The 22,356-nt window shown below is 54.6% G+C and overlaps 1 protein-coding gene across 6 annotated transcripts in view; it reads right to left on the reverse strand.

The window, feature by feature from the left end:
- Positions 1 to 22,356, reverse strand: part of CACNA1A (calcium voltage-gated channel subunit alpha1 A) — a 249,717-nt gene that overhangs the window by 107,732 nt on the left and 119,629 nt on the right. For all 6 annotated transcript variants that reach the window (XM_075547950.1, XM_075547959.1, XM_075547940.1 and 3 more), the window contains exons 4-6: positions 18,796 to 18,887; positions 13,683 to 13,835; positions 8,446 to 8,639 (exon numbers count right to left, since the gene is read on the reverse strand). In XM_075547950.1, coding sequence (XP_075404065.1) covers positions 8,446 to 8,639; positions 13,683 to 13,835; positions 18,796 to 18,887 — 439 coding nt within the window. The remainder of the gene's footprint in view (positions 1 to 8,445; positions 8,640 to 13,682; positions 13,836 to 18,795; positions 18,888 to 22,356) is intronic.

Consider the following 22,356-nt stretch of genomic DNA (forward strand, 5'->3'; position numbering starts at 1 on the left):
AAAGAAGGCCAGCGGGTGGCACCGTCTTAGAATATGCATTTGATCTTATCACAAACTCCCCCGCCCAATGTGTGTTAATATAAAATTGATTTCATCTCAAAAAAAGAAAGAAAGCAAGAAAAGAAAAAGAGTTAAATAAGAAAGTAATGATCATTGCCCAGCACTGGGGACGGGGGCAGGTCATTTCCCCCGTGTTTCCTGATCTGGCCCATGGGGTTGAACCATCTTCCCTCAGTGTCAGAAATACGCTGGGCACAATCAGCTCTCGGCCCATTAGGGCCTAAGCCTAAAACATAACATGAGCTGTGCTGCTGCCGCCAAGACCCCCTTCATGCTCACAAAGGATCCTAGCCAAGGACCCCAGTTCCTTCTCCCTCCCTGCACCCACACTGCACCCCCTACCTTCCTGGGCCCAGCTGGAGAGGAATGCATCAGGGACTGTCCCTGAGTGGCGTGGGGGCGGTTTCTGGCTTTTCTGAGCCACACAAATCCCGCCCGTGGCACATGTGGTGAGGGGGTTCCTGCGAAACAGGCCACCTGTCGCTGGAGCGACAGCCACTAGCTCGTGCCTCCAGCACACGCCTCACTGCAGTCCTCCCGGGGTTCCCCATCCCGCCTCCTTGGGCTCCAGGAGCTAGCCCTCGGTGTGTTTGCGGGGGGAAGCAGAAAATGGCCCTGTCACAGGGAGCTAGCGGTGAGCCAGACAGAGCGGGAGTCCAGGCCCAAGTCACCGAGCACTGCCCTGGGCCTGAGTTTCCTCATCTATACAAGGAAGGACTTCAGGCTTTCACAACAGGGGGATGTGGAGGAAACGGCTGATCCCCAGCCTAACACATTTGGTACCAGGAGTGGAGTTCACTCATTCAGAGGTACCAGGTACACAGGAATCTCCTGGGCCCGAGGCTTGTTTATTGTACTTAATTGTGAGTTGACTCTTACGTTTGCCATACAATCCCCAATGAGCCTGCGTCTGTGGTCCCCAGGCCTGCATGGGCAACCCCACTATCACAGACCCTGTGGCGCACTTCTTTGTACAAGGAGCCTTGGTCCTGCAGTGGTTAGGCTCTTGACTGTTAGCCAAAGAGTTGATGGTTTGAGTCCCCTAGCAGCCTCTCCTCTGGAGAAAGATTACAGCCTTGGGAACCCTAAGGGTGTGGTTCTCTATTCCCTAGAGTTGCTCCAATTAGGACCTGACTAGATGACAATGTATCAACTCTTTGTACTGGGGCCATTGCGGGCACGCACAGCAAGAGCCCTAGTTACCTGCTGAACTATCACCATCTCTGCCAGTTCTAGTCACTGAAACTGCAGAAGCCTCCTGTGAGATTTCCCAGAAATCCTCAGGGGCCTTGGGTAACACTCAGGGGCTTGTTGAATTTTAGTAGAAATCATTTCCCTCCACTTCCCCCTAAAGTGGGGCACTTCCCTCCGTTATGAAAGGAGACAGAAAACCAGAGCAGCTCAGGTGGTCAGCACAGAAGCCACAGTCATTCCAGGCCTGTCACAGGGGCTGCCCAGACACTGTGAGAAGCGGTGTCAGCGGAATGTTCCTGTGGAATTAGGGGAGGTGTTCAGATGCTTCTAGGCATGGTTATCAAAGGGCCACATCGACTCACTCAATTGCAAGTTTGTTTTTATAAAAAACAGGTTGGTAACAACCGCAACCTATATGGCTTCCCGCGCAGACCCGTGTCTTTTAATTTATACCTTGAAGCCACCAACCTGACAGAGGGATCTGTGGTTAAGAACCCCTGACATGGCTCTCAGAATCAAGGATGGTGAGACTCCATCTCACGTACTTTGGACACGCCACCAGGACAGACCAGTCCCTGGAGAAGGCCATCATGCTTGGTAAAGTGGAGGGGCAGTGAAAGAGGAAGGCCTTCCCCAAGATGGACGGGCACGGTGGCTGCAACAGTGGGCTGGATCACAACAGCACTGGTGAGAGCACAGCATGGGGCTGGGTCGGGGTTTCCTTCTGTGGTACACAAGATCAGCACCAGTTGGAACCGACTTGTTGGCACCAGCACATGATAACAGCAACATCGTTTTAAAAACTCAACTCCAAAGTCTACTCAGATGGCGCCCACTTTCCCATTAGTGTCCCCCTTTCGGTCGCAGGAGGCAGGTCAGCGTAGCCCATGGCATTTAGCTATCACTTCTTCCCATCACTCTCTGGTCTGTGACTGTTTTCAGTCTGTGTTTGACGGTGTTTAGGTGGTCCGGCCTGGGCATGTGTGAAATGCCCCACAACCTCAGTTCGTGTGATGTTTTCTTGGACTTAGACTGGGGTTATGGGTTTTGGGGAACAAGACCCCAGAAGGGAGGGGCTTTCTCATTGTAGCCTATCAGGAAGCACCCACAGCTGGTGGTGGTTCACCTCCATTGCTCAGTTCAGGCAGTGTCTGCCAGACATCTCTACTGCAGAGCCAGGACACTGCCCTCCCCCTACTTCCTTCTTTGGAATCACCTAAGTTCAGCCCACCCCCCAAGGGGCAGATGAGCCGAGGCTCCCTCTACCGAAGGGGGTGGTATCCATGTGTACTACACGGAATGTGTCTATAAGGAAGGGTCCTCTGCTGTCCTGCATTTAGTTGTTCACGCGAGCACGGATTTATATCGGGGTGTTCTTTCTAACCTCACTGGAAGTAGGGTTCTGATAAAAAGAGAAGAGATCCAGACAGAGGGGAGACAGCCATGTAAACACAAAAGCAGAGATTTGAGAGATGCATCTGCAAGCCAAGACACACCAAGGATCCCGGGAGGGGGCCCTCCCTGCCCCTCCCCTCCTCTCCTCTCCCCCAGACCCTTCAGAGAGAGAGAGAGAGAGAGAGAGAGAGAGAGAGAGAGAGAGAGAGAGAGAGAGAGAGAGAGAGAGCGAGAGCCCCTACAAACACCTTGGTCTTATAATGTCAGAGCTCTCAGGACACAGCGGCTGCCCAGGAGATGCCGATCTTTCTCTGTCCTCCAGGTCCGGGAGTGGACAGACATTTTTGTTTCCAAAGGTTCAATGTGATAAGTTCTTTCTTTTTTCTTGGCTGATATTAAAAGTGTATTCCAGTGTAACGACTGTAACCAGTGTCAGACATCATTGAATGGGAATGTTTTGCTGTCAGCATTCACACACACAAATTGTGCTCATTGTAGAAACAAGATCCAGAGACAAATGAAGAATATCGAGATTCTGGCATTCCCAGAATGGGAATTCCCAGCTGGGCCACCTCAGTGGGGTATCTTTTAGTCTTTTCTTTCCCTATGTTCGCTTCTTCTTCTTCTCCTCCTCCTCTTCCTCCTCCTCCTCTTCCTCCTCCTCCTCCTCCTCCTCTTCCTCCTCTTCCTCCTTCTTCCTTTTAATTTTATTTTTTCAGTCCATTTTATTAGAACCTAATCCAGCCATCACACCATTTCCTAGTTCACCAACTTCTTCTTTTCATTGAGGTAAATATATAGAAAGCGAACCCCATTGTTGTTGTCAGGAGCAGCTTTGTCAATTCCGAGCCAACGTGACCTTGGGCACAACTCACAATGAACCACCGTGAGGTCCTGCACCAGCTCAGAATTAGTCCTTTGTTAGAGCCCATTATGGTGACCACCTTGTCAATCCATCTCGTTGAGGGTGTTCCTGTTTTGTTTTTTATAAATTTATTATTTACTTTTTTTTCTTTCTGTGTGTGTGTGTGTGTGTGTGGTTGTTGACCCTCTAACTTTCTGTAGTACTTTAGAGCGGGGCTGGGCAGTGTCTTGTGTTCTGTTGGACACAAGGGTCGTGATGTGTCGGAACTGACGCAAAGGTACCTGACAACAACAACAATAACAACTTTAATTTACCTGGTTATTTATAAAATCAGAACAAAACGGGAAGCAACAGAAAGCCTGGCTATTAATAGGGAATTGTTACATCCCGTATGGCTTCTCCATACGATGGGCTGTTATGCCGTCATTAAGCTTCATCTGTCGGGAGGATATTTAAGGATGTGGGAAAAGGTACAAGGAAGACCGGGCAGAAGGAAACAAAACCTACACCCCAAGAACACACGCAACCAAGACTGTGTCGACTTCATCTCAAGGGTGTAACATTAAAATATAAGTGAAGGAAGTTATTGTTGAGGGGACACTGAGCTTTTGAGCCCAATAGGTACGTGCTCAGCTATGAACCCAAAGGTGGGCAGTTCAAATCCTTCGGTGGCTTTGCAGAAGAAAAAACCTGATGAACTGTCCCCACAAAGACGTCAGCCCAGGAAATCCTACGGGAGCAGTTCTAGTCCCATCTCCAGGCTCCCTATGCACAGAACATGGATGGTATCCAACAAGTACATGTAATAAACGCTGACCGGTTCAACCACTCGGCGGCCGCATTCATCATATGGTGCCACCATGAACACTGTCCTTCCATGAGCCAGTGGTTTGCATGGGTTTAATACATGGCTTCACACCACAGAAATGGGCCAGTCCTGGAGCCGTGAGGTCCTAAATCAAGGTGTTTGCAGACAACGCTTTCTGAAGGTGCTAGGGGAGGACCCTTCCCACTCCCTTGGACTTCGAGGGTTCCCGGGATCCTTGGCATTCCTTGACTTGCGCACGCACCTTGCACATCCCTGCCTCTGTGTTCACAGGGCCGTCTTCCCTCCGTATCTGCGTCTCTTCTCTTTTTATAAGAACACCGCTCCCATTGCTCCAGTGAGATTAGGACCCACCCAACTGCAGTGTGACCTCATATCAGCCAATAACATCTTCCAAGGCCCTATTTCCAAAGCACAACAGCTGAGTGGTCAGCCCAGAATGGGAAGGTCTGAGGTTCAAACCCACCAGCCACTCGGCAGGAGAAAGACGTCGTGTGGCGGTGTGCTTCCGCAAAGATCATGGTTTAGGACACCCAGGGGACAGGGTTACTCTGTCCTAAGGGGTGGTGATCAGTCCGGTTTTCTGGGTGGTGATCAGATTTGGTTTTCTGGGTCACACTTTCCGTGGACTTTGCCCATCCAGCATAGGAAACCCCACCCGCAGGTACCTTGGACCAGGGTCCTCAGCCTCAGTCCTGCTGACTGCTCGGCTGGACTATTCTTGGGGTGAGGGCTGTCCTGTGCACCTCAGGCTCTCCCCGCCAGGTGCCACGAGCACCCCTATTCCGGTGGTGACCAGGCAGGGGCACGCATCCTGGCTGACAACTAGTGTTCCAGGCTCACACTGGGGCTAGGTCCACAGGCGCAGACTCCCCAAGAGGAAGAGGGTGGGGTCTAAGTGTATTGAAAGTGCTGGTTAGCGGTTATTCCAAATTGGAAGCAGTTACTTTGTTTCCTCAGGCGCTGCCAGGGGCTTTGACCATGAAGCAGTCAACGCACGTTTCTAAAGCGGGTCCGGTGGGGCCGGGGGACTCTGTGTACACAGCATGGGCCCAGCAACCGTCACCAGTCACAGGACTTCTAAGGTCCTCGTGCCCCCGGAGCTGGGACTGTGCAGTCCCCTGCATTTGGCAGATGTGGAAATGGAGGCACAGAAAGGCCAAGCCACTTGCTCAAGGACACGTAGCCCAGCAAGGGATGGCAGAGCTAGGCTCAGAACCCAGGCAGGGCTGCAGCCCAGTCTCAGCTTGCTTCCACCGCCCCCACCCCCCAAGTTTAGCTGCTTCCAGGACAAACATCTACTGGGCCCACGGTGCCGATTCCATAGAACCTTCTAGAAACGCGCAGTCCTGCTCACACTTCCTCCTCCACCACTGGGCACCCCCTCGGTGTCATACTGGGAGCCTTTGGGCCTCCCTCTGGACTCTGCGAGGCGACCATTGTTTGCCGTGGACCGTTCTCTCTGCCCTGGCACTCCCTCCCCTCCCCCGGCTCCCAGCTCCTCTCCAGGAGGGTTCCATAAAGCAGCCACTCAGAACTCCCAACAGGCTTCGCCAACGGGGTGCAGCCTTCTGCCCAAGCTGTTTGCAGGCGAGGCCACCCGAGAGTCCTGACATCCCTCAGGGTTCCGCAGGGTGCCTGTGCTCAGACAAGGTCAGTCGGTATGCCAATCAGCACCCGGCGGCTCCTTGCCGAGATGGGTTGACTTATCTAGTGCGAGACCTGCACGGCTGTGCGTGGCGGTCCTGCTTGCCACCCCCACCCCACCTAGGCTGTACTCTGAACACCCCCAAATCCATCACTGGGCAAAAACGATAGCAACCCAGAGCCGCTGTCACCGCGTCTATTCCAATTCAGCAAGAGTTGACAGCCTCAACTTCCCCCCTCAGGGCACCTAGTGGCTTTGAACCGCTGGTTTCTTGTCACTGTCCCTCCAGAGGATGGGCGTTCCTCCAGGGCTGAGTGATGGCTTAGGGGCATCACCTGCACAGGTGGGTGGTGATAGTAGAAGTGGGGAGGTTGAGGGCAGAGGGAGCTTTAAGACATAAACAACCAAATATTTATTCAAATGATAAACACATTGGATCTCTGACCTGGCAATCCCACTTCTGCAAACGGGCACCTCTCAGCCCCCAAATCATCACCCAACCATGCGGGCACAGGCCTGAAATCAGCGCTCACGACTGCTCCTGGCAGCATGTGGGCAGGGTCAGAGCTTGGGACTGTGTCCCAGCATCCCCCTCAAGGGTCTGGTGACAGAGACGGGAGCAGCCACCGAGCAGTTGTGCCCAAGCCGGAGGACCTGCTCCTGTGGCCACACAGAAAGCTCTGGCAGTGTAAGAAAGAGGGGACGATGTGGGTTTGGGGGTGCCTGCATGCGCAAACCTACGTATTGGAAGGATCCAGCGCAGGACTACAGTGGTAGGTGGGGAGAAGGTGGACATCTTTCCAGACCATCCTTCACAGTTTCAGGTCCTAGGACAGGAGTCTGGACCTGGAGACCCAGACGTCCAGTGTCCAGAGTTGGTGCTATCGGATAAGAATTGGGCGGCTAACAGAAAGGTCAGTTGCTCAAGCCCATCAGTCACTCTTCGGGAGAGAGACGAGACCATCCGTTCCTGCAAAAGTTCACTGCCCCGGACCCGCTACACCGGTCGTTGTGAGTCGGAACCATCAATTCAGTGGCAGTGGGTTTGGAGTTAGGCTTTGACCTTACCAGTCCCTTTAGGAACCACTTGAAGGTCAGGGGTTGAGCATGTGAGTCTGACCTCTGTATGAAATCATGATGTGGGAGGACAGGCCCAGCTTCTAGATGGCGGCCTCGTCCCTCTCCTTCCCACCCACAGCTCTGTCCTGTCCACTCGAGGGCTCTCCCGTTGGTATGTCCAAGCTCCTGCTACATAGGTGCCAGTAGCCACCCCGTGCATACTCCTGGGGCGCAGGCAGGGTGGTTGGAGAACAGAAGCACAAGAGACCCTCCTGGAAGTTCCTAGAATCTGGATAACCGGGAGAACGTCCGAGAAAGGGAGGAAGTCCACAAACTCCTGGTAGACATGTCCCCTGGGCCCCAACTTTGAAAAACAAAGACTCAAAAATCACAACGCCCCCCCCAGGAAGGGGCGTGGCTCTATCTTTTATCCACATTGCTTTAAAAATAATACAATGTATGATGTACTCAAACATGTTAACAATACATTTTTTTAAGTATGCAAATTACCTCACCAAGCACCTGGAGGGATTGGTTTTCTGGGTTTGAAGGAGGAGGCCTATCCTGGTCAAGTCCCCTGACACAGGCCAGAAGGTGCTTCGTTTGACCAGCAGTGTCTGAGGCCTTAAAAGCTTGTAAGGGGCCACCTGAGCTAGAAGGCTTGGTCTCTACTTGGGCAGAATGCAAGAGAAAGAAGGAAATCAGAGACTTAAAGAAAAACCTAGCCTGCAGAGTAAATATTCTGTACCGGTAAGCATAGCATCATCCGCCCGGAGACCAGGAGAACTAGATGGTGCCCGGCTATCACTATCGATGGCTCTAATCAGGGCCACCATAGATGGACCCTGGCAGGACAGGACGGGAGGAAAATACAGAACAGGACCTCAAATTCCTTAAAAAGGAAGAAAGAAAGAAAGAAAAAAACCACCCATGGATTTAGCCCAGAGACACTCTTGAGACTTTGAATGGATACCAGCCCCTGTAGGTCACCTTGTAGCCCAGTGACAGATTAGTTCAGAAAAATGGGACGACCGGAAACAGAACAACCCAGGAATGGGAATGACGAGAACCCCCATGTCTCGTGAAGGATGAAGGGTGACGCGACCAATGCCAATCTGTGCAGACACATTACTGACCTGGGACCTAAACGACTGGGTAGATGCTCACCAAAAATCGCAATGGATAATTGTTTTCTAAAAACCAAAAGAGTATTCAGCCAGGTGCGCCCTCTGGATTTCTATGCTCGAGGGCCTTTTCTGGGGAGAGCCCTGCCATGGGTGCCTGGGGTGCTCTGAAGCACTCCTAGGGATGTGGTGAGGCTGCCCCTGGGTTGGGGACATCCCTGGTCTGGAGGTCACCCGCCATGGCCGGGAGCTGGCTGAGCACCAGCACACTTACATTGTACAGGAGATCCGTCCAGCCTTCCATGGTGATGCACTGGAAGACGGTAAGCACTGCGAACAGGATGTTGTCGAACTGAGTGATCCCGTTGTTGGGCCCTTCCCAGTAGGGCTGACATTTGGTCCCATTGGGGCAGGTGCGGGCGGGTTCCACTGTCCCGCATGGAGCCGGAGACTCACCCTGAATGTCTTCTATGAAAGGGAAAGGGGGCGAGAGTCAGGGAGGGTGGGGCGGGGAGAACCAGCGCCGAGAAACAGTGGCTGGGGTCTATGAAGTGCTGTTAGGAAAATGACCATTGGGGTGAACTCATCAGTGATTTTAAGAAACCAACTTGGGTTGGGCTGATTTATTATTTGTTTTTTTTTCTTTTTTAACCCCATTGGCTTCTTCTCTAACCTTCACTGTTTCCTAAGCCTTTGAGTTGGAGAACCTTCTTTTAAGGCTATGACTTCTCTTGGAAGGCTGCTTTGGCTGCATCTCACAAAGTTTTGATCGGTAGCGTAATCATTCCTGTCCCCCTAAAACAGCTTCCAATACCTTTCTTGAGAGGTAGCGTCTTTCCAATGATTCTTTCTCCTTGGACCCACGAGTAATCAAGACGTACTCTCAAACAAATTCTCAGACATACACCACAATGGGGGAGACCCCCCCCCCCCATCTCTACGACCAATTTCAATAGTTGTTCATTCTGGGGCAATCTTTTTTTTTTTTTTTTTTTTAATTTCTATCCCCTTTCCCCCTCATGTCGTCTTGCCACTAGAAAACTTTACAGCAAAGCTTAGGCATCGTATTACTTTACGCCCCAATAAGAAGCCTGTCCTGGATGCTCCAAACTTTGTTGGAGCTCTCTGGGTTGTTACTGATCTCGCAGGCTCACTGCGGTCACGTCTGCGCGGTTGTCATTCCGGCCCTTTGACCTCTGCTGAGACCTGCTCGGCGGTGGCCTACGACGTGCCCCGAGTTTTAAGCCTTGGGGTGGTGGTGTGGTTATGACTGCATGGGAGTTGGGCATAGAGTCCTCTAGCTGCCCACCACAAGCTCGTCCCTCATTTTCTGTTTTCCTTTCGCAGCTTCTTGGAGTTTGTTTGGCTTGGGATGCACTGGGCGCAGGAGCTGTTCCGGGGGCGAGGAGGCCAGTACACACAGTGCCTACCCTTCGGCACAGGCGCTACGTCTTCTCCCTGGAATAGCTGGAGCCAGATTGTGGAAATGCCACCAGGAGGGGGGAGCATGCCAATGGGCGCCCTTTTCGCTGGGAACCCGGAAGCTCCCTGGGGAGACAGCTGCTGGGCTGGGTGCTAAAGGTCCAGGTCGGGATTCCTGGGTGTGGACGAGGAGGGAGAGAGACACATCCACGAGTGTCCTGCCCGTTTGACTGGCGCATCTGCCGGGAAAGGGCTTGGTGCCCATGGCCAGAGTTTTTCAGAGAGGATAGTGACCTTGTCCGTGGGGGGGGGGGGGAACCCAACAGGCAACCTTCCTAGGAGATAAACGTTGGACCCAGTGTCTAGGGCACCGACTCTGCAGCATGGGTCCCATCGCGGGCTGAGCCCGCTGTGGCGGGAGGACCACCGCGGCGGGAAGGAAGGATGCTTCTGGACCTTCCAGGTGGCAGTGACACAGAGATGAGAAGCCAAGCCTCACGGTGTCCATTCTCCACACCGACGCCCAGTGCTCTGGGGCAAGACAGTGACCCGGCAGCCAAGGCTCCCAGTGGCTGGATAGGCCTTCTGTACAGGTGGCAGGGGACGGGAGCGGGTGGTGGTGGTGCTGGCAACCCAGACAATTATTTAATAAATGCTATTAGGAGATAAAATGACGAACATAAAGCTCAGGGCAGGGAAAAATAAAACAAGAAACCAAAACTATGGTCTCATTTCTTCGTGGACACATGGGTAACCAGGAAGCCTCTCTCTTTTTTGTTTTTTTTCCAAGAAAGAAAAGCTTGTAGTTAGTTCAAGGATCATTTGTTGGCCTTTAGGAATGTTTTCCAGTCTGTTGGGACACCACGCCCTGGCCTCAAAGTCCACTTTCAGCATTCTCTGGGGACCTTGCCGCTCCATTCCCTTGCTGTTCCGCTGCACTCCCCAGTGCTTTGCCTCGGTGTGGTGGGATCAGGTCAGGTGCAATTCGCACACCGTGTCTCTGGTGCTGTCCCCTGTAGGGCCACTGATCACTGAGGGGCATCATGTCTCATAGAGGGGCCAGCCATGTTGTTCTCTCTGTGGACTGGCTGCTCTAATCAGGAACATCATCCTCACGCCTGGTGGGCCAGGCTGTGCAAAACATGGAACAAAACACCTTTTCAGATAAACGGGAGAACAGAGAGGGGAGGACCATGAGTCCCCATGTCCCGACGACCACTTTCCCCAAGGCGCCAACCCCGTCTGCCTGGACAGCTGCCTCTTTCCTGACTGTCTCCGTCTCCCAGGCGTCCACGTGTGGCTGGATTTCCAACCTCACAGAGTCCCCGTGCACTCATATTTGGGGGTCAGAATCACACCGGAGGCCACATTGCTAGGGCCTGTTGATGAATGAGGAGGGGATCTTGTTTCCTCGAGGGCTCCGGGCAGCTCTTGGAAAGCGCCTCTGCTTCTCGGTGTGTGCGGAGTGCCCTGTGGGGCAGGCAGGGACTGGCTCTGCACCCGTGCGTCTTGATGGCGGGGCCCCGGCCCCCACCCCCTTCTCCCGCGCTCCGTGCTCCGGGCGCTGCTTCTAGAAATGCAATGGTCCAGAAAGTCTGCGGAGTTTGGTTATAAATATCTGTTAAAATTAACCTGCTGCCTGGGTGTCTGTATATAGCTGTCTCTTACTCACACGCCCAAAGTGAAGAGGCCCACCCTTGGGGGCCCCACCCACGCCTGTCCCCTCCCAGCCCCACTCAGACCCAAATCAGTCCCTGTGGCCTCTTCTAGGGATGAGGGTGCTCAGGAAACAAAAACAATCAAAACCAATGCCGCCGACACCCCCCCCCCCAGATTCCTGGTTTCTGGGTTCAGGGCTGGTTTTTCCGAGGGGCCCTGCCCTGCTTCCCTCCCTCCACGTTTCCGCCCGGGGGACGAGGCCGCGTGTAGAAATAGCTCTGCCTCAATTAACACCTTCTTCATCGGGGGAAGAAATAATTAGGACATTCCACATCGCGCACATTTCACAAACCCAGGAGAGAAGGAGCCAGTGGGAAGGAAGGAAGAGACAGAGCAGGGTCCAGTCTCCCTGCCCCGCTGGGGGTTCCCTTTCCTGGGGGGCTTGGGAGAGGGGCAGGGTGTCGCTGTCGGGCTGTCTGCTGTCTGATGGGTCCGCTGGGGAGGGGGTGGGATTTGGGGGGAGATGAGCCCCAAGAGCCACTTCCCGCGGCAGCACTTTCCTCTTGTTCTCCAATCAGAGCCTCTTCCTCATCACCTCAGGCTCCCCTTTAGGCCTTTCCGTGCAGTATTGGACCAGAGAAGCCCTCATTCCCAGCCAGGTTTAGTTCTGGGGTTCTTTCGATCAGCAAGTGACGGGTGTGCGGCGGGCGGCTTGGGTTGTCTCCGGCCCTGAAAATCCATGTCAGCGCCCTCAGTCCCAGAGCTTGCGACAGTGACCTGATTTGGAAGTCAGGTCTTTGTAGATGGGATCCTTTGTCAGGGGTTTTGAGGTGAGATCGACTGGATTTGGGGCGGCTGGAGTCTTGATCAGAAAAAGGAAAAGGTGTGTGTGTGTGTGTGTGTGTGTGTGTGTGTGTGTGCTTGAGACACACAGAGTCACAAGGGAAGGCCAGGTCACACACCAAGGGCCGGCGGTGGCGCAGGAGTTTGCAGGGCAGGGAAGGAGCCTTCGCCTCACAGAACCTTTGAAGGAGCTGGGCCCTTGCCAACATGTTGCTTTAGACACCCCTTTATTGGCACTTGGCCATAGCAGCCCTTAGAAGACGCTAGAACTGAGAGGAAGGGGTGGACATGAAAACGGACCCGCAGCTAATTGCGGCCTGAGTGTGGACAGCCAGAGAGGACGCCATCCACACTGCTGGTCAGTGCAGGGCCTGGGGCTGGGCCTTTTGCCTGGCCTCCTTGTGCCCCAAACCTTCTCTTGACCTGGCCAGCGCCCTGCCCAGCACTAGGTTTCGGTTGGCCAGTCCCAGTCCTGCTAGCCCCACCCCAGACCCATCGTAAGGAAGGCCAGGAGCCGTCTGGTTCTCTCTTAACGACCTGTGTGTGGATTCTGACACCACCGTGCTCTCAAACCAGAGGAGTCTCTGGGAGAGAGGGGTACCTGAGCCGGGCAAGGGCTGTCACCCCAAAGCAATCAGGCCATGCCTCTTCCTATCCAGGCCACCCCCCTCCTGCTCTCACAGAGTGTCCAAACTCTTGTCTGAAACACCCCTGGTGCTTGCTCGCAAACCTGACAGAGCGTTGGCCGGGGGGCCGCGGGGAATAGTACCCCAGCTCCCACACACTTGCGGTGGGCTGACTGACTCTGCAGTGGGCGCTCTCCGCTGCCTCTTAGAGGGTCCTCCTCCTGGAAGGAGCCCAAAGGGTCCAGGCTGGACACAGGCTTGCTAATACGTGGCCGGGTCTCAGCGCTGCCCTCACAGAGGATAAAAAAAACAGAGAGCTTTCAGTACAGAAATGTCCGTCTGGTGGTTCTACAGGGGAGGAAGCCGGATCTGGGGTGTCTGCCAGGCTGAGCTCTCAATTGGCTCGTTGGGAAGGTCCCTTCTGGTCTCTTCCAGCTTCTGGTGGCCCCAGTGTGTGTGGGGCCGATCTCCACGTCTGTTCTCCCCACTTATAAGACACCTTTCAGAAGCAGATGGGAGTTGGACTCCTAGCCTGGCAAAGGCCAGCCTTACCTCCTTATGAACAAGGTCACTCCATGGGTATGGGGTCAGGACTTCCATACATCTTTTCCTGGGGGACACAGTCAGCAGCCCAACCACAAGGAATCCTTACTAGTTGCCTTCCCCCCCACAGTCTCGCTTCCCCACTTCCATGCTGGTGCCCCCCATGCTGGGATCTCCTTTTTCCCACCTGCCTGCTCCGGGGTCGGCTTCTAGGGGCCCTCCAACCTCAAGACCCCCAGTCACCACCGAGACCTCAGGACTCGACCGGCCCTGTCTTTCCCAGCTGCCGGGAAGAAGAAACACGCCCCCCGACCCCCCGTCCGAGGGTCCTTTCCCAAAGTTTCATCTCAGAGCGGAGGGTGGGGTGGCAAGTTGGAAACGAAGCAGCCCGTCAACATGCCCGGGTGCTTGGACCTACCTGTCCCTTCTTCGAAGCAGGTGGTATGAAATTTCCCCATATAAAACTCCAACCCTATGATAGCAAAAATGAGGATTGCAAAAAACAGGAGGAGGCCGATCTGCAGCAAGGGGATCATGGCCTTCATGATGGACTTCAGGACGACTTGTAAACCTGGGGAGACAGAGAGAGGATCCCCAGCCCGTGAGCAAGCACCCGCCACTTGCCCGGGAACCCCTGACACCCCAACCCGGGCCAGGGAAGCGCGTCTTCCTTTGTCTAACAGGACTCTGTATTTTAAGGAGGAATGGGTGCTTCACTTGCGTTTCTGCTCCATGACCTACCGGGTGAGAAAGGGGGCCACACTCCTGGGCGCAGGCAGCTTCCTGGTGGTGGCGGAGTACCTTTTCCTAATGTTTTCCACCAACAGGGGGCATCCTTTCCCAACTCATGCCAAGGCGCGTGGCAGCTCTGCCCAGGGAGCAGGCAGTGTCCCATTTTCATAGGCCACGTGAGCTCGCTGGCGTCTGGAGAGAACCCCCCACTCTTTAAAAATTTTTTTCTTTTTCACAGAGCTGAGGAGCAAGGCCCTGGGAGGCAGAAGGACTCACCCCTGGGCACGAGATGTGGTGAAGTCAGGACCTGAACCCAGGGCTCTCGGACCCAAGGTGGGCCAGCCATGTTTTACACCCCCCACTGCAGAAAGACCTGGCAGCGTCCCCAAGCGGGTGGGGGCAGGGTGGGCCTGGACAAGCTGGAGCCTCTATGCTGACTCGTCGTGGTGACGATCTAGGGCAGGGCAGGAGCCTGTGGGTCCTTGAGACTGTGGCTCTGGGACTAGCAAGCCTCATCTGTCTCCTAGTAGGGGTTTTAACACCCTTGTTCCCGAAAGCCCAGGGTCTAGGAGCATGCCCCACTGTAAATAATCCACCCACGTGACTGGCCCTCAAATGATACTGAGCCAGAATCCCCATTGGGAGAGGAAGGGAGAAACCAGATGACATTTCCCTCCTACTCGGTTCACCCCCCGAGTCCAACAGGCATCAGGCCACCAGCCCACGGCCACCCACGTCCCGTTCCGACTCACTGCTCCCCTACTCGGGGTCTCAGAGGCTGTGAGTCTTCAGGGGTGCAGATTACCCCCCTTTCTTTCTCCTGAGGGGAGGTTAAGGGTTTTGAACAGCTGACCTGGCAGTGAGCAGTCCAGCGTTTAACTGGGAACCCTCACCCCAAAGAATACCGCCATCGGGTCAACTGGACGCGCAGCAGCCTCATTTAGGATTCCCAAGACCGTCAGTCTCTATGGGAGCAGCTTGTCTCATCTTTATCCTGAAGAAGCAGCTGCTGGGTTCGAGCTGCTGACCTTGCAGGTTAGCTGCCTGGCGCCTCACCCACAGCACCACATGCTTTGCTACCTAGAAAGGAGGCTTCCTGCTTGGGTCTGCGTGGTGCCAAGTTCTATGCTGGCAGCCCCTATGTGGCCTCCCTGGGTGGCAGCACAAGGGAGCAACTGCTCAGCTATGAGCTATGGTGGGTTGGCAGTTCAAACCCACCCAGAGACTTCCCAAAAGACGGGGCTGGCATCGGCTTCGGAAAGGTCACAGCCTTGAGAAATCGAGCAAACCAAACCAAACTTACTGTCACCGAGTTGATTCCAACTCATAGCAACCCTATAGGACAGGGTAGAACTGCCTTAAAATGATTTTTTAAACTTTTATTTATTTATAAAATCATTTTATTGGGGGCTCATACAACTCTTATCACAATCCACCCATCCATCCAGTGTGTCAAGCACATTTGTATATTTGTTGCCATCATCATTCTCAAGACATTTGCTTTCCACTTGAGTTCTTGGTATCAGCTCCTCATTTTTTCCCTCCCTCCCCCCTTTGTGAACACTTGATAATTTATAAATTATTATTATTTTTTTCATGTCTTACACTGATTGATGTCTCCCTTCATCCACTTTTCTGTTGCCCCTCTCCCAGGGAGGGTGTTATATGTAGATCACCGTGATTGGTTCCCCTTTCTCCCCCACTTTCCTCTTCCCCTCCTGGTATCTCAACTCTCATTATTGGTCCTGAGGGGTTTATCAATCCTAGGTTCCCTGTGTTTCCAGCTCTGATCTGTACCAGAGTACATCCTCTGGTCTAGCCAGATTTGTAAGGTAGAATTGGGATCATGAGAGTGGCGGTGAGGAAGCATTAAAGAACTAGAGGAAAGTTGTGTATTTCATCGGTGCTACACTGCACGCTGACTGGCTGGTGGGTTTTGGAGACTGTTAAACTCCGAATGGGAGGAGAAAGCTCTGTCTTTCTCCTGGGGGAGGGCCTTGTGGTTTCGAATGCCTGACCTTGTAGTGATCAGCCCAAGGCATAACCACCACGCCACCAGGGCCACAGAGCAGCTCCACTCTGCACGGGTTCCTGAGATTCGACATTGATCCGATGGGCACTACCAGCCAGCACCCCCGTGCAGGTCATTGGGGGCGTCTCTGACTCATACTGTGAGCTCCCAGCCGGTGGAGATGGCTCAAGCGACTGGCTGCTAAACCAAGGTCTGGAGTTGCATCTCCCCACAGGTGCCTCACAAGAAAGGCCTGGCAACTCTCTTCCCCAACTTGGTGGTGGAGCCCAGGTCCCACTCCGGCACACCGGTGGCGCCATGAGTCAGAACCTACTTGAAAGTTTCCCTTTCCTGGTTCCAGCATAGAGCTTTAGGCCGTGTTTCTCAGTGAGAAGAACTTTCTGGGGTCCGCTGCCAGTACCCCATGACGAGGCGAGATGGTGGCAATCCAGGGGAACCTGTCGGGGGGGTCCCATGCAGATGGGCAATGCGCAGGATGGTAAACACTGGGGGCTGCTGTGGGCGTTTTGCCTGGATCCCCTTTGGTCCCAGGGCACCCAGCCTTCAGCTGACAAGGGTTCCAACATGGGTCCTTCCTTGGTAGACCTGCCCTGGGTTACCACCAGCTGCCTGCCCTAGGAGGTCATGGCTTGCCCACCCTCTCCCCTGGTAACTGACCGACACAGCACAAGAGGGCAGTCTCGTCTTGCCTGCTGGGGGCAACAGCTTCGGCACTCTTCATGGTGCACGGAGCCCCCGTGGGTCAGGCGGGGCGCTCCCTCTCACCCTCACTCCTGAACGCCTGGCTAAGTGGGCTTCTTGGGATCCCACGTCATTTACCTAACGGGACCTTGAACACACTGAGTGAACAAGTCGGGGTGCCATGCGGAACCTCAGAATAGCCCCTGCCTCTCAGGATTCCCTGAGAGTGTTCGCACCTAGCAAGGCACACGGCCAAGCACAGGGTTCCGTCTTGGTGTCAGCTTCGGGATAACCTTTACTTTTATTGCACAGGTTCCCAAACGCCTTTGGCCTACAGGTCCCTTTTCAAGAAAAAGGACAAGAAATTGCTCAGAGCCCCTCCTGGCCATGAAAAATGTTAGTACTACAGCCAATAAAGAATCCAGGATAAAGGCTAGGTATCTGCTGTTGCCCCTCCCTCCCCCACGAATCCCCCATCATCCCAGTGCCCCACCCCCAGGGGGTGGCATGGCTCCCCCGGGGAAACACTGACTCACTAATGGACTGGCACCGCTGGGCTCCTGCAGCCCTGCAAAGACCTTGTCGAGATGAATCTCGAAACACCTCCCTCTTTAAATCCGCATTCCCAAAGAATGAAGCCGAAAAGATGTCAGATGGTGCTAAGCTCCCTCCCAGGACTGCTCTGAGGGTAAATGAGTTTGCAAAGTCCCCGCGTCCTTCAGGGGTCCTGGTGGTGCCGTTGGGCGAGTGCTGGGATTGCTCACTGCCAGGTCGGCGGTTCAAACCCGTCAGCCACTCAGAGGGAGGAAAGTGAGGCTGTCTGCTCTAAGAAAGGTACAGCCTTTGGAAAGGCTATCTGGGGTCACGATGAGTCAGAACCGGCACTGTGGCAGTGGATTTGGTTTGGGATCGGGTTTTGTGTATTTGTATCTTGAACAGTGGGAACGTGGTGGCGTCGTGGGTATGCATGGGGCTGTGATCCGAGAGGTGGGTGGTTTGAAACCACCAGCCACTCGATGAGAGAAAGATGGGGCTTTCTACTCCTATAAAACAGTGACAGTCTCAGAAACCTGAAGGGGCAGTTCTACCCTGCCCTACAGGCACGCTGTGAGTTGGCACCGCCTGGGTGGCAGTGAATTTTAATTTTGAAACATACCGGCACATAGTTTTAGCAACGAGGATTGTTATTTTGAGGCAGTATTTGTTTTCTGAGCTTAGTATGTCTGCTATGTCCCTGCAAGCATGTGCACACACACGTATTTTTCTTTCTTTTTTTTTTCTTCAGATAAACCTACACTCAATCCTGACCCTGTACACTGCAGTCACTCGCCAAGGGTGGCATAGAAGCGTCTTCAGGGAACAAGCCTGGAACGAGGGTGGGTTTCGGAGTTCCTCTCTCTCAAGCTGTGAGAAGCCAGGCGAGTCCTCCCTGAGTCTCAGCCTTCACATCTGTAACATGGGCTCACGGGAAGCTGGGCCACCAAGCAGCCAGACGTCTGAGTACCGGGCCCAGGAGTCAGCAGGCACTTAATAAATGGGAATGGTCACCGCTGCCACGCTTGGAGTGACACTGGCTTTCACGTCTAGTTCTGCCACTTCTTAGCCACGTGACACTTCTCAGGCACTAGGAGCCTCGGTCTCCCGTGCATAGAATGGAGCTCTCAGCCCTGTCCAACTTCACAGCGTTGTGAGAACGGAACGGAACTTGACTCCTGACTCAGAGTGGGTGTTCAAAGAATGGGTGCTGTGGTTATGGGTGAGGTGCCCTGGTGGTGCTGTCTGCTACGCTTCGGACGGTTAACCCCAAGGTTCGCGGTTCACACCCACAAGCTGTGCCTTGGGAGAGAGATGAGGTTGCCTGCTCCCGTAAAGATTTACAGCCTCAGAAACCCTCTGAGGGACTGAGTGGAAATCAACTCAAGGGCAGCGGGTGGCTGCGGGTGAGGTGCCCTGGCCTGCTCTCGAGCTCGCTGGGACGTGCAGCCAGGGGGCCCTGGGACCGCTGCCCTGCCGCAGGCTCTGGGAAGGGAAGGCGGAGGGCCACTGCCTGGGAGCAACCCCGGTGCTGGGGCAGAGACTCACGCACTTGGGATTCCAGACACTAGCTTGAGCGGCCGCAGCACTCGAACGGCTCTGAGTGTCCGCAGGTCAAACTCCGTCCCGACCGTCGCCAAGATGCTGCAAAAAAGAAGCCAACAGGGAAACAAAGGGTCGATTTTGCTCCAGAGAAGGGGGCTGTGGGGCGGGGAGCTTAGGGTTGGATGTTGCTTCGCAAGTCAGGGCCTCAGCGTCCTCATCTGTAAAACGGTACGTGTCGTACCTGTCTCTCGGGAGAAGGGGGGATTTATAGAGACCTCCAACCCCCCAGTCTCCCAGGGCAGTGGGAGACCCTCCAGGGACTTGAGGGCCACAAGGCTCGACCAAATGGCAGAGGAGTGGTTAGTATTCAGAGCCTTGGCCTGCCCAGGTTCAAATCCCAGCACTGCCACTCCCCAACGGGGTGGCCTTAGGTAAGTCATGGTGCCTGTGTGCCTCTGCTCCCCTTGCGCCTCACGGGTGAATAATAGGCCGGGACCCACAAAGCGCGGGCAGGAGGATCCAGCGAGGTAACCTTTGTGTCTGGGGGCCAGGCCGTGGTGGTTAGCGCGTCGCTCTGCTGCCAGACGTTGCTTACCACCAGCATCTGGTGCTTTTCAGCGGTGCACCCAGCTAAGACAGACTAGGAAGAAAGACCTGGTGGCAGACTTCTTAAATCAACCAATGAGAACCCCATGGTTCACCACGGGACACTGTCTGGCCCAGAGCTGGCAGATGAGCCCCAGGGCAGGAGGGTGCTCAGAACATAGCAAATCAGGATAGGCCGAGGTTGGGAAGACAATGTAGGACCGGACAGCCTTGGGTCACCACCTCAGGGTCCGTGCCACTGAGCACCCATAGCACAACGGCGCTGGTGACGTGCGCACAGGACGTGCGTCAGACTCAACACACAAACTCACTGCCTTTGAGCCAAGGCTGAGTCAGCGAGCCTCCAGCACAGGGTAGAACTGGTCCCGTGGGGTTACCAGCTGATGACTCTTCCGTAGGAAGCCTCATCTCTCTCCCACGGGGTGGCAGGTGGTTTTGAACTGCTGACCTTGTGGTTAATAGCCCAATGCGTGCCCACTATGCCACCAGGGCAAAGGAAAGGAAAAGCCAGGAGCACTGGCAGTAGCCCAGATGGGGCTGTAGGCCCGAGGCCTCACTCAGACTGAGCTTCCTCCACAACTGCTCATGGGAAAGCAGCGTGAACGAGGGAGCTGGGAGATCTCTTCTCAGAAGACCTTGTCCCCAGGACCCGCTTGTAGACGTGCTGCTGGAGAGACGAGGGGCCCCCTGGCCCTTCACCCCAGTCCCAGCAGCCCATCTGCTGCTGGATGGGCCCATTTCAGAGGTTAGTGACTGTGACTAGGGTCACAGAGCTACATGGAGGGCAGCTGCCGCCCGGCCTTCAACGTTAACAATGGGGTGGGTGGGTGTGGGGTGGGCTCTGTGGGAAGGAGAGGCAACTGCGTGTGTCTTTTGAGGAGGTCTGGGCCTGACTATAAGGTCAGCAGTTTGAAACCACCAGCCACGCCGAGGGAGAAAGATGGGGCTTTCTACTCCTGTAAAGAGTGACAGTCTCAGAAACCCACAGGGGCAGTTCTACATGCCCTATACGGTTGCTATGAGTTGGCATGACTTGATGGCCGTGAGTTTTTTATTTGGTTAGGGGGTGGGGTGGGGGGGGCGTGCCTGGGCCAGAGGTCCCTGCCCTCTCATTGCCTGAAGTGTTGCTCCCAAGCTTAGACAAGTACAGGAAATAAACGCCGCCCCCTGCCCTCCCCCAAAGCCAAGGGGTCCAGGTGGCACAGTGATGATGTGTTAGTCTGTGATCTGCCAAGTCCGCAGTTCAAAGCCACCAGCTGCTCCTCAGGAGAAAGACGGGGGCTTTCTACTCCCGTGACGAGTTACAGCCTCAGAAACCCACAGGGACAGTTCTACCTTGCCCTGCAGTTTGCTATGAGTAGGACTCATCTGGATGGCTGTGAGTTTTTAAATTCCAAGAGGGAATCGGGGGATCAATATCCCAGCTCCCTTGCCTTGAATTCCGGGTCCCTCTGAGGTGGGGGCTCCACACAGGCTCCCAGCTGCCCATGGCGGGAGTCACGTGCTCCAGACTCACCTTCTGCCTCAGGATCCCTTCTCCCCCAGGTGACCATCTCCTGCACTCACCTCTCTGATACAAGTCCTAGTTCAGGGTCAGCTCCTGGGGCACCCCAAACGAAAAACAAAGAGTATCTCCCTCAGCGCTCTTCACACGACTTCTCCCAAAGAGCTAGGCCTGCCGGCTTGGGCTGATAGACTTTCTCCATATCAGGAATCGTGCCTCTGGGCACCTCCGGCGAGCTGGGAAGAGGGCACGATGGGAGGCCTCCCCGTACCCTGGACTGAGGCGGACAAAGCATTCAAGAGGCCATGCACACAGTGAATATGCACCTTCAGGTGTGTGGCAGGGACACATGAGTCCAAAGCCAGGAAGACAATGGTGTGGGCTGAGGGCAGCCAGCTGCTATGGTAGCTGCCCTGGGGACCCGAGAGGCCCCAAGGGCATGAGCTCATGGATGAGGAGGAGGAATTTGGTCTATGGGAGAATGAGAGAGAGAGAGAGAGAGAGAGAGAGAGAGAGAGAGAGAGAGAGAGAGAGAGAGAGAGAATGAGAACTTTGGATAGGAAAAAGCTTGGCACATTCAAGGAAGGGGTCGGATATGGCTGGAATCTGGATGGTGCTGATGGTGAGGGAAAAGGACCTGGTGGCGCACAGGTGAAGCACTCCATTTGGATCCACCTGCCTCCACCAGGATCACAGCCTTGGACACCCTGCGGGGCAGTTCCATGTGCTCCTGTAGGGTCACTATCAGTCGGAATTGACTTAATGGCAATGGAATTTTTTTTGGGGGGGGGCAGGGATGGTGAGTGAGTGGCATGCCATCAGATGTTAGAGACCCTTCATGGGGTGGGGTGGGGGTGGGGAGCCAGGCTTTGAGACAGCCTTAGAGAATGTTAAGGCCTGTGATCCATCAATTGACTTCATTCTCTCTGCCCCTCCAACTTTCTAAGGTTAATGCGAGGCCCTCAAACCCTTGTCTTGGGCATCCTGGGATGCCTCTCCCGCTGGGCAGACGGGAGGGCTGCTGTTGGGGAGTGAACGGGGTTGGCTTACTTCCATCACCAGCATCCACCGAGCCCCGCCACGGGGGCACACGTCACAGAAAGCCCTGCCTGGGTACTTGAAGCATCAGTTGGGCCTTGGGTGACAAGTGGAAAGAGAAAAGCAATGCAGGGAGGCTGGCAGGGCTGCGTGGGCAGCTGGGGAACCACGGGGGGAGGGAGGAGCACTGTGGCTTCACAGAGCATGTCCAGGAGAGGTAGAATGAAAGAGGCGTATGAGACTTTACATTCTCCAGTGGTCCAAGGAGCTCTGGCGGCTGCTCGCCGCGAGGTTCAAAACCCACTAGCCACTTGGCGGGAGAAAGACGAGGCTGTCTGCTCCCATGAAGACATCGTCTTGGAAATCCTAAACAGCGTCACCACGAGGCTCACGTCCTTCGCATCTGTGGTCAGGAGAGGC

This window comes from Tenrec ecaudatus, chromosome 1 (assembly GCF_050624435.1).
Source record: "Tenrec ecaudatus isolate mTenEca1 chromosome 1, mTenEca1.hap1, whole genome shotgun sequence".
Taxonomy (NCBI): Eukaryota; Metazoa; Chordata; class Mammalia; order Afrosoricida; family Tenrecidae; genus Tenrec; species Tenrec ecaudatus.